General features: G+C 40.2%; 1 protein-coding gene across 8 annotated transcripts in view; it reads left to right on the plus strand.

Moving 5' to 3' along the window:
- The window catches only part of ERG (ETS transcription factor ERG), a 281,996-nt gene that overhangs the window by 163,654 nt on the left and 101,794 nt on the right, over positions 1-16,548 (plus strand). The window contains exon 1 of one of the 8 annotated variants that reach the window (XM_081234465.1): positions 6,437-6,558. The exons of 6 other annotated variants lie outside the window; for them this stretch is intronic. In XM_081234465.1, coding sequence (XP_081090591.1) covers positions 6,541-6,558 — 18 coding nt within the window. In that variant the 5' untranslated portion in view covers positions 6,437-6,540. Of the gene's footprint in view, positions 1-6,436; positions 6,559-6,727; positions 7,187-16,548 lie in introns of those variants that run through there. One more of the 8 variants, XM_081234467.1, reaches the window with a different exon arrangement.

Here is a 16,548-nt window from a genome sequence, read left to right on the forward strand (position 1 = left end):
GCCTTTATAAACAGGCGGAGCAATTGTGGAATGCAGGCTTCTCTGTAAATTTCCATTAATTGCGTGACATTGTGGTGCGATTTGAATGCTGTTTCTTTGAGAAATAGTATATAATTTCTTTAAGAAATAATTTACAAAATCATTACAGATCAAGACAAAAATGCTGATGTCCAGTATCTTATAAGTGAGACTGACACACTTAAAAAAAAAACACTTAAAAATCTAACTAGTGATCAAAATCTAACTTAATTTCAATAGCTCCAGATAACTTCTCGGGGTGGCCAGGGGTGATGGCTGAGGATAGTCACTGGAGCACAGAACCCTAGATCTGAGTAGCGGGCAGAGGAACAGGACAGCCTTTAGGCAGAGGGCCATGTGCCTTTGTGTGCCTTCCAGTTACGTGACATGGGTGCTAGACTGTCCTGTGGTGAACCAGTGGCAGTCTGATGACTATAACATTTATACTAATTTATGCCCCAGTTAGATGGATGAAGACCTTGAAATGCACTTAATGGTTCACAAAATTATATATAGAAACATGATCTTTGAAAAAGGAAATTTAAATGTTCCTTTATATTAAATTAGTGTGTCAAAATAAGTACTCTTGTTTCTTTTGTTTTTGCTTTTTAATTAAAAAAAATTTTTTTTTTCAGCCACGAGTATTAAGTTGACATACTTAGGGTTCCTGTTATGGGTTTTAATACTCCCGCATTTTTAGAACCATTGGGTAAGAGGCAAAGTTGGCAAAATGTGAGGATATAGGTGATGCTTATGAAATCGCCTGCACTGAAATCATTGCTCCATCTGAGCCTATAGAACTGAACTTGACACATGCTTCCAAATTAAGCAACTTGGTGTTGAGAAGTTGAGGATTTAGTGTGTGATAACAATTTCCTTGGTTTAGATTAGTTCAAATGCACCAAGACGCTGAAGAATATATTAACCACTTAGAGAAAGTGTTGAAACAATAGTTATTTAAATTGTAATTGGATGATTTCTTCATGAGCGGCTGGAGGGTATGCCACACACACACAGAGTCTTACCCAATGGAGTGAAACTGTCCTCATGAAGTCTGCTTTGAATAGAAAAATGGTCCTTAGCCAGTATAAGATGGGTGACCTTGGCGGCTAAGAGTGCCTTGTGCTCCCTGTGTTCTCAGGCAAATCCTCCAATTGATAGAGACGGAAAAGTTCCACTGAGTGATGGAGTTTTCCATTGTGGGGACAGCTCCAGATGCTCGATCCTTATCTACAATCTCAGGCGTGTCCCTGCCAAAAACCCTTGGGACATCCTTCTTTCCGGGCTCTCTTGAAAAATCCAAACATTACACATTTTAAGATTCACGTATCATCCTAGGGACAATAAATATACAGCACTTTTATCCTATTGTTTTGCCCCTAAAGAGTCTGCAGTTCACGGATTGGTCCCACGCCCTGCAGTTTTATGTATGCGGAATTTGAGTTGCCGAGCAGAGGCTTCCTGAATGCTGAGACCCCCAGGGCCTGGACAGAGTCCTGTCATCTTTGCTTCCTAGTGCCCACCAGAGCGTTGAGTGGGCATGGAAAAGGCACGCATTGACTGGAGGGACTAATGCTGGGGAGGTGACCATTACAAAGCACAGGAGTGTCTGCAGGGTTTCCTTAATGAAATTAATCAAAAAGAGCTACTCTCTTCTTGTAGATGTTTATAAAAGAATGTGCATTTTGGTACACACACATATAGAGTTTGACAAATAGGTATTGTGTGCTGCACGTTATACAGATATTTAGAAAAAATAGAACATTGCATGTTGCTTATATAACTTTTTCATTACAATGTAACATGTTTATTGTAACTTTTTTAAAGGAAGACATCTATGAGAAACTTTTATTTAACACTATATTATAAAAAATTTAGAACTCAAAGGACTGCAGATAATACAATGAACACTCATGTAAGTTATGATTGAGATTGGACAATTGTACAATTTTGTCATATTTGCATTATGTTATTTTTCATGAATTCTTTCAAATAAATTACAGAAATTATTACCTTTTCATCTTCAATACTTTGGAACGCAGCTCTAAGTAGTAAGGACGTTCTCCTACCAAGTATTCTTAAAGCTATGAATAGTTAACAATAAATCTATAATATGATGTCACAATCATTATATATTCAGAGTTCTCTAGCATCCCTGGAAAAGCCTTTGACTTCTAATTTGTTCATGTCAGTATCTACTTGTAGACCATCATTTGCATTTGGGCTTTGGGTTTCTTAAGTTCCATTGAATCTAGAACTCTCCTCCCCTCTTCCCCACTTTTTTTCATAATATTGGCTTGCTGAGCGTATGAAGCAATATGTTCTACATATTTTGTAGAATAGGTGAGTAAATTTCATTCTATTTTACTATTTATTTATTTTTATTGAAGTTATTATAACTGTTTTGAAAATATAGATGAACCAAAGGGGAAAGGGGGAAAAACAAAACAATTCTCTACTATTAGTATTGTAGTAGGTAGCTGACTAATATTTCTATTTTGCCTTTTTATTTTTAACAAAATGAGTCTGTGATATAATTCTCCTTTATAACCTCATTTTTAACTTACCAGACATCGTACCGTAATTTTCCATATCACTAAGTATTCATCTACTATATCATTTTCCTGCAGTATTTTCAGTGATGATAAGTATGTCATCGTATGGATGTTGAATACAGGGGTCAATCAGTCAATCATGAGTGAATCTTCTGTTGTGTCTCCAATTAAGATTCTGGCTCATTATCTCTTTGCTACGCTCATATATGATTTTTAGAACTATGTTACCTTCACCCAAAAGTGTTCTCAACCCTTGACCTTCCTCTGTAGATCCCACGTAGAGAAGTTAGTAGGAGAAGAAGGATGAGAATTTGTTGACTTCAGAAAATGGGAAGTTGTGGTTTTAGGATAAATAAATGACAGTGCTCCTTTTATAGTTATGGTAATGGTAGAGTCTATTTTACACTCTTTCCTTTTTCATTTGGAGTAAGATATGAACAGGCTTTTGAAGGGCTTTGGTAAATTCATGGGTCATGGGTCCATGATGGATAAGTACAGAATGGAAATGTGCAGTTTATTCACACATATGCTGGGGGTGCCACACTGTTCCAGCATGGTGTTTACTGAGTTCCAAGGAGGGTGGAAAAGGACCCTGTCTTGACAGATTCATGGCAGGATGACCCAGGTGGAGGCTACCTGCAGTTGCCCCGAAATGGGTCTGCATAGTGACCTGAGGGTGGCTTCCCCCAAGGAGGGGTGGTGTCTCGTTGGAAGGGCAGCCCGGTCCTTAGGCTGCTGAGTGATCTGGTGCTGAGGCCGTTTAATGGCAGAGGCTTGGGTGTGGGTGACGGGAGCATAGAGTGATACCTATCTATATCTTCAGATGATTTCCCCCAGAATGATGTTTGGGAAATGATTTCTGCATTACTAAATATATGCTAATTAATAGATATGCCTTATGCTGTCAATAGCCAATTGAAGTTATTTGTTTTTTTAGAACTTTGCATTAAATAGTCAGAGAATACTGAACTGGGATGCTATTATGCCATTCTAGACATTAGGAATAATTCTCTTGGAAGATGATAGACATCAGTCAGCATTTGTCATTAGAAATGAGGAAGATTTGCCTTTTAAATTTTGCAACTGGGTTTACAACTCATTATCTCAAAACTGGATTTTTATTACATCATTTTGTGTTATATGCATTTTCAGAATTAGACACAATGAAACTTATGGATAGAATCTTCAGGAAATAAATCAAAGAGTAGCATAGAGTTTTCTGTTTGTAAGTTCCAAGGAAGTACATTAGTCTAACAAAATTTTATTAAAGAATAAAATATGGGTGTATATACAGATATATGCATTAGACATAAGTAAGAGAGACAGAGAGAGAGAGAGAGAGAGAGAGAAAGAGCAAAGCAAATGATGTAAATTACCAAAGTTGGAGGAACTGGTGAAGGATATTAGGAGTTCTTTGTATTATCTTGTAACTTTGCTATAAGTTTCATTCTTTCTGTTTTCTTTTTTATTTTATTGAAGTATAGTTGATTTACAACGTTGTGTTAATTTCTGCTGTATAGCAAAGTGACTCAGTTATACATATATATATTATTTTTCATATTCTTTTCCATTATGGTTTATCACAGGATATTGAATATAGTTCCCTGTGCTCTACAGTAGGACTATTATCCTATATATACTAGTTTGCATCTGCTAATCCCAAACTCCCAGTCCTTCCCTCTCCCACACCCTTCCCCCTTGGCAACCACAAGTCTGTTCTCTATGTCTGTGAGTCTGTTTCTGTTTCGTAGATATGTTCATTTGTATCGTATTTTATTTTGTTTTATTGCTTTCTCTTTTTTTTAAATTAAAATGAGCTTTTTAAAAAAAATTTTATTGGTGTGTCTTATTTTATATTCCACATATAAGTGATATCATATGGTGTTTGAAGTTTGATGTTATTTCTAAATAAAGAGTTAAAAAAATGTTACTGTTCACTGATTTGAATTAGACAAGAACCAAGGAGTCCAGGGCAGACCCTCAACGAAGAATCAGATCTCCATAAAATTGTTGATGCTTTCCTGCTGCAGAGGACAAGGGCTGTGTCAGAAACCAGGCGGCAGCGGTGAGATGGGACCGCACAGAACTTTCTTCCATGGCTGTTTTTTTTAGCAACGGGTCACCCTACTTAAGGCTGCTCTTTGGGAAATTCATAATAGAACACTGCCATTTAGGGTACTACAGTTCACATTTGAAATTGATGCTTCTTAGGAGAGTAAAAACTAAGGAATCTCAGTGGAGCTGAAAGAGGGTTTTTCCCAGCACTCCTGAATCTTAGTGGAAGCTGCCCAAATAAAACAACTCAGTACTTTGAAATTTTAGGGGAAACACAATTTGAATCAGCCTGCCATCTCATTTATTGTTTGGAGATGAAAAGAGCGGAAATCAACATCTCCTCAAAATGTAGATGCTGAGAATTTGTCAGGTTCTGATTTTTACATGAGATTTCTTATAGTTTCTCTTTCTTTCGTTTTCCTTTTTCCCCGTTTCTTTTTCTTCGTTTCCTTTCCTCTTTTCTTTCTTTCTTTCTCTCTTTCTTTCCTCTCTCCCCCCACCTCCCTCTCTCTCTCTCTCTCTCTCTCTCTCTCTTTCTTTTCTCCTTCTCCTCTCCTTCCTCTCCTTCCTTCTCCTCATCTTCCCTTCTCCTTCACCTATCGTAAGGGGAAATCTTGGGATCAGTGAAAGATATAGAAACTTGGGCTCATTTCTAGAGCTCTGATGTAGACAGGCCTAAGTCTGAGTGAAATCAATTCACTGACTGTCTGCCTCTGAAACCAAGAGCTGCTGGATGACTCAGGGTTTGGTCTATTGTGTTCTGCGGGTCCCCTATGGAGACCACACCTCTTTACTGGCCCAACTTTCGTGTAGCTAGATTCAAAGCAAAATGTTGTTTCTTCCAGAGAACAAGTAATTTCCTGAAAATGAGTAATTAAAAGGCCTGAAATCCTCTAAGGAATGTTCAGGCCTACATTAGCTGTATTTCCTCTGAGTGGAAAACAGACGTGTGGCCCTGAACTTACAGCTCAGATTTTAAAACACTTAATGAGGACGTGGCATCTCTGCGTAGCCAAGAGTTCTACTGGGGTCTGTTGTCTGCAACCTGGACGTTTGTCAGAGGGGGCCAGCTTGCTGCCATTATAAAGCATTCGTAGTCCTTTAAGTGCTTTGGATTTTAAATAAATATTTGAAAATGAGGATTTGACAGGTTTATTTTCCTCTTTATTTCCCTTAGCTGCTTTCATTCTAGAGTCTTTGCATTTTCAACTACTTTGTCGTGGAGCCGATAGCAATTACTTATGTTTGGAAGGAGAAAATGAAACTGTTCTGGAACATTCACTCGAGATGCTGAACCAGTGGAGGTTGTTAAAAATCAGCAGGTGAATGGCTATTATTAAACATCCTCGCCTATTCACATGAAATAAGTGCTACCTGCACAGTTCCCTTTGAAGAGAATGGAGCAGGGAGTGGGTAGGGGCCTTAGGCCCCGCGACCCAGGCGTGTGGCAGATCCGGAGAGGCAGAGGCCCAGGAGTCCTGTCCACACCCAGGGGCCTTGAGGAGCTCGCCGCCCACGTGAAGCCGCTCGCAGTCCCGCCACATCTGCATCCTGCCCGGGGCGGCGTGTCACACGGCGGCACACTGGGTCACACCTGCTGTGGTCATCCCAGGCCCAGGCAATTGATGTCTTTTTTTTTTTTAATTGAAAAAAAAAATCTCCTGGCTGCATATCATCAAGAAAAACAACATTGTTTTCAGGGTCTCTTATCTCTCCTCTCCCAAATATCCTGTTTCTTCGGGCTGGGCGGCCAGGACCAATAGAAACCTCTTCCTGCCATTGACTGACTTCATTTCCCAGACTTAGCACAATCTCATCCGCTCTAAACAACCTCATCAAAACTACTTTCTGGTCAGAGAGAAGCAATAATTATTATTAACATTTATTAACGATCAATAAACTTGATTGCATTATGGCCAGCACTATTAAGGTAAGGAGAGGGTTCCTTTTCATTTGACCAAATCTTGTGCTTGTTACTCTTTTCTTTGGTTTCCTTTATCAACGCAGATAAGTTAGCATTGGGCAACACCCCCGCTGCCACAATAGAGGACAACAAGATTTCCTTTGCACTGCCTAGTAAATTTCCTTTTTCCTACTCCAACCATCCGCAAGGCTTAAAAACTTCAAACTCAGAAAAAAATTGGGGTTTCTAAATTCACGGTTGAGGGCTGTGGATGACTTTTTGCAAAAGCTTTGCAGAGCGCGTCCGAATTTTCATATTCTTTAACTATCTCTAGCGGTGCCTGGATGTGTATCCGCTGGAAAGCCATGGACTTGGAGAGTTTGGAGGGCAGGGTCGGAGAAAAAAGATGGGCTTGGAAATGTTGAAATTTTGGATGTTCTTGAAGGCCTCCTTACCATCAGGGGTGCCAGCCGGTCCCTGTGGAAATGAAGAGATGCCTGGCAAGTGGCTGTCAGTCACGGGACATGCCAATGTTGACTTGATTTTTTGGAACCTTCAGGCTGAGAACAGAGCGTTCTCATAATTCAAATGGTGGTAATTCGGTTTGTTCGGTTATGTATTTATCTTTAATAAAGTACCTACTCCTCGGTGCACTGTGAGTAGACTTTCTTCTCCGTGATGGTTGCTTTGTGGGAATTGCGGGTTGCTTCTCTTTGCTCTGGGGTGTGTGGTCTGATGTTTTGTTTTTCTTGCAAATAGAGAGAGATTAAGGTGGAGGTGAATGCACAGAGGTAGAAACGTGAATGTAGCCTGATTCCTGGGACTGAAGCCAGTTTGATGGTTAGTGCAAGTTGGCGGCATAGAGCCCATGAAGTGGTCTGTTACAATATTTTCAAGGCCAGCACGCCTTGGTGACATTTCTAGAAATGAGAAGAAGTCAGGAGCAAAAACAGATACTGAAAGGAGGAAAAAGCAAGTTTTATTGGTTGCATGTCTTTAGTTTGGCTGCAGGTAGGTGAGAAGCATTTGGTTGTGTTCTCATCAAGGGTTTTAGTTGATCTGAAAAGCTCATGAATATGGAAGTTTCCCCAGAATTAGGCCAGGACAATTTTTAAAAGCCTCTGTGATTTGGAATTTGAAATGTTTGTGTGAGAGGATTTAATTAATACCCGTTGCATAAACTGTGTTTCAGAAGTTCTATTCAGTTTCTATTTCTCAAGAGAGGTTTTGGTTTTCAAGGTATGTTCAATAATACATATAAAAAATCATGTATCAAAGATTTTAATCTTACAGAGATTTTTCTTTCTTTGGCTTCAAGGATTGAAGTCTGCTGAAGTATAACTGTGTAGAAAGGAATTTTAAAATTGAGGGTTTGATGTACTCTGCTTTGAGCTATATGAGTAGAAATTATTTGATTTTATAACCCCAAATGCTGCCCTCTTAATTCTTATTTTTACCCTTGCTTGTGTCCATATTTCATAGCAGTTGAATCTAATGTTCTTTGTAAGTTTTGAATAGCTTGGGTTCAATTGTGTGTGTGTGTGTGTGCGCATGTGTGTGTGTGTGTGTGTGTATGTTTAAAAAAAATCAGTGTATTAAAGGACACTGAAATAACAGACAATCCTTTAGGGTGTGGGGTATGTTTTGCATAGAATACAAATGTGTCATACTGTTATTTAAAGTATACGTTTCTGAAAAGATGAAGATATTTTTGAAGCTTGAACGTTTTGAGTTTTTCAGGATGAATTTTGGGAAACAGTTTCCACTTACCCAGGATACTATGCTTACTTGAACATCTGATTACACTGCATTATCTGTATATCATATATAGCTTAAGTGAACTTTCAAAATGACTTCAAGTGGACTCTTTTTAATCCTCTGTTAAAATAAAATAGCCCCTCTTTATAGGTAACTTCCTTTAAGAAATGTTCTGCTAGGCTTCCTGGGTAAAGTAATGAGATGACTTTACAGACTTGTTTATAGAGTGGAAAAAAGGAGGCCTGAGTCTGTTGACTGCCGTTTTAATTATGTTAGTGCAAAGCTCAAATTAGCATAGGGAAAATTACGGCTGTCTGTTGGAATTAGGAAACAGTCTGTCATACGGGCAATTTCCAGTCTCAAACGCACACTGTTTTTGTTGTCTCAGTAAATAAATCAATTAGTCCATCAAGCATCAGATGCACAGAATCTGTTAAGTTGGTCTCTGCATCTCAGTGGATTTTTTTTTTTTGGCATGAATATCTATAAGACCCTACGAGGCACTATGAAAAGCTCTGTGTTTTTATCCTGTCTTTATGATTCTCACCATCATTTTCCCTTGGTATTTTGGAAATGGTAACAGAGTGTTTCCATGGGAAGAAGTAAAGGAATTTTATGAGTTTATGTGAGTATGTCGGTTGGTTTACCCTTAAAGGGCCGTGGATTTTAAGATCAGATTAAGAGTTCTAATAAAAATGTGAGCATCAAAAGTGATGTTCCCATATGTAATTCACGAATCAGTTTTGGTGCTTCCACTGCTTCTGGGGCCACCTGATGATACTTGGGGGGGGGGTGCTTTACACCCCCTCCCTTCCTTCTGCACAAAACAGTGCTGCCTTCGCTTACAGACTCCAAGCAGCCAGCTGTTAGCCTTGGAATTGATTTTGCTTCGGTTAGGATTTTTATATCCAATCTCCCAAAGCCTTCCCTGATCCTTTGTTATGCCTTGGGCCACTCGGGAAGTCTAATGAAGCCTGCAGTCCCTTCTCAGATTAATGCTTTGGAAATGCAGGAAAGGCAATACATAGAGTGACAACGGAAGCTAATACTATTGAAATCCAGTTCTGTCCTTGGACTCCTTGGGTGGTCCGTGAAGCCCAGGTTACAGCCCCTGATCCTAGAATTTAAAGGTCCTTAGTCTTTAAGATGGGATTGTGGGCATTTTCCTTTATCACAGATCTGGCCCTGGAAGACCAGGAGAGAGCAAGCTGCAAACAGCAGCCTGAGTGGAGAGCATCTTAGAATCAGACAGGGGATGGAAAGTTACTAACAGGGCTTGCTGAGGGAGAACAGGATTACGGTTTCAATGAGCTGTTTGAAGAAGTTCCTTTCTTTGATTTGACAGAGGTTGGAGGGTTTTGATGATCACCATGATATAACGTATAGGTGGAATCTAAAAAATACAACAAATAAGAAAAAGAAGCAGACTCAGAGACGTGGAGAATAAACTTGTGGTTACACGGGGGGAGGGGGAAGGGAGGAGGGGTAACGCAGGGGTGGGGGATGAAGAGGACAAGCCATCATATATAAAATAAGCTGCAAGTATATATTGTGCAACACAGGGATTATAGCCAATATTTTATAATAACTAGAAATGGACTAGAACCTTTAAAAATTGGGAATCACTATATTGTACACCTGTAACTTATATAATATCGTACATCAACTATACTTCAGTAAAAAAAAAGAAAAAACGTTAATTTAAAAACATGAAGCATCTTTTACGTATTTCATGGCTTGCACATAGCAGGCTCGTGCTGAATATTTGCTATCATGTGTGAAGCAAACTTGTTTAAAATTAAAAGCTCAGGTTTATATGAAGGAAGTTCATCTCCTTCATATATAGGATTTTAAGGGATGAATGAGTTTAATAGCTCTAGGGCATATGAAGTTTCAACAACTCATTGGCTCAAGTGGAATTTGAGTTGTTTCATCCCTTGTTACTTTAGAGGACTCTGTGACAGTGGAAGGAATAGAAAACGGAAAGTACTGTTGCACCACTATATGAATGTCATGTTTCTAGAACACTGGCCTAAAGGTGGAATTATGGGCCGTTATCTTAAAATGACTTGCTGCTTGCATCCGTGGGTGGCTCTGGACACAGTTTGCCCCCTCTGGATGGGACACAGCACTCTTCCCCCTACAGCTCTCTCTGAGGCTGGGCACGCTGCCTCAGTGGCCATGGAAAAGGAGAATTGGAAAGGATAGAATTTGTGGATCATTCTTCCCATGAAATATACTTATGGAGGACTGCAATACTCTCAGAGAATGTTCTGGAAGTCTGAACTGCTTTTTAACTGTCTATATTTTCTTTAAAGTGATTATTTCATTAAATATATATATATTTTTTTACAAAACAGATCTTTGCTTAAATTTCTCCTCCACCCCGACACATACATATGCTTGTCGATGTCTCTTGAAAAACCATACGTAGAAATAAAATAAATAAATGAAACAATCGTTCCTGATGCTTTCAGGAAAATATTACTTCTGTGTTTAGAATTTCAGAATAAGGTTCCCTCTGTGGGAGGGGAGACCCAAAGCAGAACATTCTGCTTTGGCATCCCAATACCCTAGCAGACTTAACAGCTGACGCAGAAGAGAATCACAATACAGGAGGCCGTCGGAAAGCCAGGACCAGAGAGTTTCTCTGCAGTGTAAAATCTTGCGAGAAGGGGGTTTGACAGAGACAGTCTCCAGGCCTTTCCAATGGTGGTGGCACATCTGCTCAAGCGGGACTTTTTCCTAGGGCTTAGGGAACGCCTCAAATGCAGCAGGGGACCCATCCCCTCCTTTTGTCCCCACAGGATGGAGGACGGCTCTTCTCTCCTCAGGGGACTTTGTCCCCACCGTCACCTCTGAGATTTCTTTACTTATGCTATGTGGCCACGGACACACCTGCATTTGAACCCTTCCTAGTCACGTGACCCTGGGCAAGGGCCCTAACCTGTCTGAGCTCCGTTTCCTCACCTATAGGTGGGATTATAATGACCATCCTGATGCGAGTCCAGGGTGGGAGAGCCTTTAGTAGGTGCTCAATAAATGGCAGATGCCATCGGACAATCCAAGTCCATCTGACCTTTGCTAGTAAATTGCACTGTCTTTCTGGCCCTGCTCTGAATTCTCTCTCTGTGTTCCATTACCCGGCTTCAACTGTGAAGCCCAGAGGCGCACAGACTCTGTGCTAACGCTTTTGAAGAGACAGGGAGAATAACAGGTCACTACTGTGGCCTCCCAGCCAGGGCAGGGCACGCGGGAGCCTGGAGAGCTGAAGGGCAAGGAGCTCGTAGGGGTCCCTGGAGAAGGGTATAGCAGGGCAGGGACTAAACACCTGGGCAGGCGGAGTGTCCAGGGGGTCTCTCAAGGCATGGGTGATCAGAGGGTTGGTTTAGTCCTGTTCTGAGGACGGAGGCTGTTTGCTTCGTTGCTGAAGGAGGGCGGAGGCCTGCAGTGCCTCTTGCTTCTGATTAGGGCAGGAACAGGGTTACTGGAATCCTCCACTGTCCTGTATTCTCATTAATTTTGAAAAACGCATCTTGTTATTTTGTACAAATTACAGTAATAAAACATTCTCACTGTAGAGAAAATGAAAAAAGAAATCATTACAGAGTCAATATAAATTGTTCCCAGTCCCAACCAGTCAGAGAAAATTACCAGTGTTTGGTGTGTGTCTTCCTACTGTGTGTTTCTGTCTGTTCTTCTGTCTCCCTGACTGTCCTGCTCACCTCAGTTAACACTGTTTTACAAACATTTCCCCATGTCACTACAATTTTTTAATAAGCAGAATTTTTATGCTTAATTATATTCCATTTAAAATAAGTATTATGATTTATATAACCAGTATCCTATTGTAGGAAATAATATTGCTTTCAGTTTTTCACCAATTACATTGCAATGTACCCTTTATGTAATTTTTAAAAAATATATTTTATTAGTGTTGGTGCTTAGAAGAGGAATCATTGGACCAATGGGTGTACATATTTTTAAAGTCTCTGCTAAATTTAAGCATTTGTCAGTTTTAAAAAAAAATGACCACTTTACTCTCTAGAAGGGTTGTACCAGTTCCCACTTGTAGCCATAGATAAGGCCAGTTCCACTGCACTCATAACAACTCTGAATATTTCACTCTTTGAATCTTTGCCATTGTGACAGGCAAAAATGGAATCTCATTTTTATTTGTATTTCCGTAATTATAGTGTTTCATTCCACTTTTTTTTTTTTTTGCTGTGAACCTATTTCAACTAGTGGCCACTGTGACCTCTGGATCTTTTTCTTATTCACGTTTTCATTCCCTGTTTGAGCACTTATTTCCCACATATTCCCCCTATTGAACTTGGCTGAGGCACGTTTTATAAAGTTTAAGAACATGCCTCATTTTGTCCACTCTCTCCTGCTCTGTTTTCTCTCTTGGCGACCCATGCTCCCAGCTTTGCTTGTGTTTGTGTGACTCTACTTTTTGTCTGCCTATGTAAACAATAGAACCTGTTTTTTTGTGATAGTCTGTCCATCTCTTTTGTGTCCCTGACAGAGCCTGGCAAAGCATAGGGGTTCAATAAATAGTTGTTGAAAAATAAATTTTGATTAAAATCCTTTAAGGTCATCAGGAGAAAGTTAAGATATTAATAAAATCTGCAATCATTACTGCAGATTTTAAATAGATGTATTTCTTTAGAGATATCTCTCCTAGTTTAAATACAAATGAACTACATAGAATTAAATTGCTGTTGAAAAGATCATAGAGAAAAACGTTTTTAAAAGGTAGATCTTGTAGCTTGAATTCATAATCCAAATTAATATCATCCTTGTAATGGCTTATTCCAGGCCAGACTCTGTGCTGGATGCTCACGTTATCTCATGAGATGCTCACCACAGCCTGCATCCTGGTGCTTTTTGTCCAGATAAGCATAGAGGATTAGAGAGGCTAGGAAACTTGCTCAAGGCACACATATCTGTTTCCCCTCAATTTATCATCATCTGATCTTTTTTTTCCTGCTATTTGCCTTAGCTCCAAATAATAAATTACTGTGCAGGAAAAAAAAATGGTGTATTAAATGATATAGGGACACATTAAATAATGAAAATTAGTATAATTGGCTAACTTATGTTACCATTCTTGTGTGAAAAACCCCACAGCCAACAATTATTATGCTCTCACTGGCTAATTAAGATAAAGCACTAGAAAACTGAACAGCTAAAACTCTAGCACCCCATTCTCCATTTGCTTGGTGCCAAGAATTCTTTCCATATTTGGCAATATCGAAGGGACCCGTGGTTGCAGATTCCAGATCAGCTGCTGATTTCAGTTTCCTCACCCCAAGTATCAACTTCCTTGCCCACGTCTCTGAGTTTTCCATCAGGCCTTACCAAGTCTTTCCGCAGGGGTGTTCATGGAATTAGGCTCTGGGAAGAACGGTCATCTGCTGTTAGGCACAGATAAGTGCCGAGACATTTAGAAAAGAAATGCCAAGGCCAAGCAAAATTATTTATTTTTAAAGCCACATCATAATCCAATCATAACATTAACATCAGGGCTGTTACTTCAAATGCTTTTGTTCAAGACAATGCACGTCAATTTCTGGAGCATAAAATAAAGAACATTTCTAACATAGGCAAAGAACTTGCACTCCTGAATCTAACACAGTGGCCTTTAAATCACTCTACCTTGATGATTTAACATCTGTCTTTCCATTTTAAAATTATAGTAGAGCAAACTGATGGGGTTTTTTAATTCAGCAAGTACTGAAACAGAGTCACCACTGAAGAGAAAATCTCCCCCCACCATCGCCCCCATCCACATGCCCCCAAGTCCAATAATTGAAATCATCAGCCAATAGGGACTTTACCATCTTGTTCCCTTTGGATCCCATTGGGTCTTGTTGACTTTTATTTTTTAAAGTTAGCTATTGGCATGTGATGCTCACCTTTGAGGAAGAGGAAACTGTTGAAACAACACTTGAGAATTTGTCAACACGATTAGTTTGTGTCTCAATTTGAGGTAGATTTCCTAAGATGTTGCTCCGAGTTAAATGTGGTTTTATATTGCGAAGTCCCCTTTGGATCTGTGTTGTACGTGGGTGTTACCTGATGTTCCCAAAAGCATCAGAAGCATGAAGGTGAAATAGAGCGAGCCCAGCCGTGTTTATCTTATGCCCAGGGAGGCCCTGAAGACTCTGTTTTTTCACGGCATCCTTAAAATAGCCTCTGTGGGGGAAAGGATTGGTCTTATCTTGTTCACAAGGAAAGGGAGGCATAGATGTGGAGGCTAGGGAGGGGGAGTGGAAAGAGGCCGGCCTGAGAGAGGCTGGGGCTGCAGTTGATGCTGTAGGGCCTCGGCAGGTGAAGGCACCTCTCCAGGCCTTAGTTTCTTCTCGGGAAAATAGAAATGGTCTTCCTGACATCTCACCCTGGACAGGTCCCTCACCTCACCATCTCTGGGTATTTCCGTCTGTAAAAAGCAGTAACCACAGTTTCTACGTAACAGGGCTATGGGGAGATGAACCGAGTTGGAATTGTATGGAGCACATTAGAGGTACTTAATACTTGTTAGTTAATTTTATTATTCACTCAAGTCAAATGAGTTTTCCTTCTAGGACTAAAATCAGGAAATCCATAGAAGGTTTTTTTTTTTTTTTTTTTTTTCCAATTTCTACAACAGGTTGTGAATTGATTCTTTTTTTTTTCAAGTAGCCAATTTTCCTCTGATTAACATGTTCTTTTCTCTTTATTAAGAAATAAAGACTCTCACAGAACAGTGAGTTCTCAGTTATTCACAGTGCTTTATGTGTATTGGAGGTGACCTAAGACAGTGCTAAGAGGTGCTTGCTGAGGAGTCTGCCTGAGCCTCTGCATGGCCGGCCCTGGAGAAGAAATTCAGGGCCTTGCTACCCTCTGCTTCTCTCTGTACTTCTCACTCTCATGCTCCTTCCCTCCTCTTTCTTCCTCTCTGCAATAGTTAACAACCCAACGAGCTTTTAAAAGCATAAAGGACACAACAGTAATGATGGAGAGGACCCCCCCCCCCGGAACATCTCCAGTGCTCAAGGGTTCTCCTCGGACCCGTTTCCATTCACCCCACACTGCCTCTCACAGATATCCAGTCACTCCTGTCATCCCAGGAAACCTGGGACAGTGAAGGCTCACAAGCTTTTCATCTGGAGTTCTATCTTTAACTTCTTCTTGTGTGAACTCTTAGGGCTAGAAGCATATTTATATCCACATAAAAAGGATGAATGTTGCCCAGGGTCCAATACAAGTGATTTTATGGGCTATCCATTCTACCAGTTTGAGTTAACATGGAAAATCTTGTTGACTTTACCTGTTCAGCCACAGACCCTGACTGTTAAGCCTGTGTTAAGCTTAGAAGAGAAATACAATTTACTTTGCTAGAGTAGCATCTCAGTAAAGAAAACCAGGCTTTGTTTTTTGGGCATCCCTGAGAGAGAAGCTTCTGTGCTACCCCAAAAGCTGTTCCCATTGACTCACTCACTCTTGGAAGCACAGGCATATTACCAACGGTTTTGATAAGAAGCTGGTTATGAAATAAGCGCACGTACATTTTTTTAAGCCTTGTTCTTTGGAGATGGAAAACATCTTTTTTTAGATCACATGTTTACTGCTTTAGTAAACAGTAAAATGCTGCTGTAGCAATTACCTTGAGGATAAAGGGTTTGTAGACAGATACTTCCTGCGTCCACTTCCTACACAGATAGCCAACCCGACCAGAGACGCACCAATGCAGGAAGAGCTCCCGATGGAAGCTTCCTTTGCGAATGCACAGTTTGTGATGTGTTCGCTCCCCTCCAAGGGGCATGAGGCTATTGCTACAGATTTTCTGGCAGAATTCACTGTCTTGAAGTAGGTGAAAATATGACGTTTCTAAGGTAACGGCTTTAGACCCTCGTTCTCATCCTTGGTCTTGTCTGCTGGTTGGATTTTACAGAGAGGAGGGTAACTAGATGAGACATGTCCATGAGTAAGACTTGTGCCCTATGGGCACTTTAGCCTCCTTGGAATCATGGAGAATGATGCATGAGTCTGTTTTTGTATTTGTTGAAAAATACGCCTCTTTGAGATTCAGTCAGTGGTTTTCTTTTCTGTGGTTATTTAGATGTAAAGGTCATTTTAGATTTTGCTTTCTTTAGTCAAGCAGAGATCACTGGATTTGGGTACAAAAAATCTCAGCGCACAGATTGTTCTCTGTGCTGATTTTACACCAGTTGTTAAATTCCAGCGAATGCATTGTTTAGGTCCTTTGAACCA

This window comes from Mesoplodon bidens (genome assembly GCF_964165515.1).
Source record: "Mesoplodon bidens genome assembly, chromosome: 5".
Lineage (NCBI taxonomy): Eukaryota > Metazoa > Chordata > Mammalia > Artiodactyla > Ziphiidae > Mesoplodon > Mesoplodon bidens.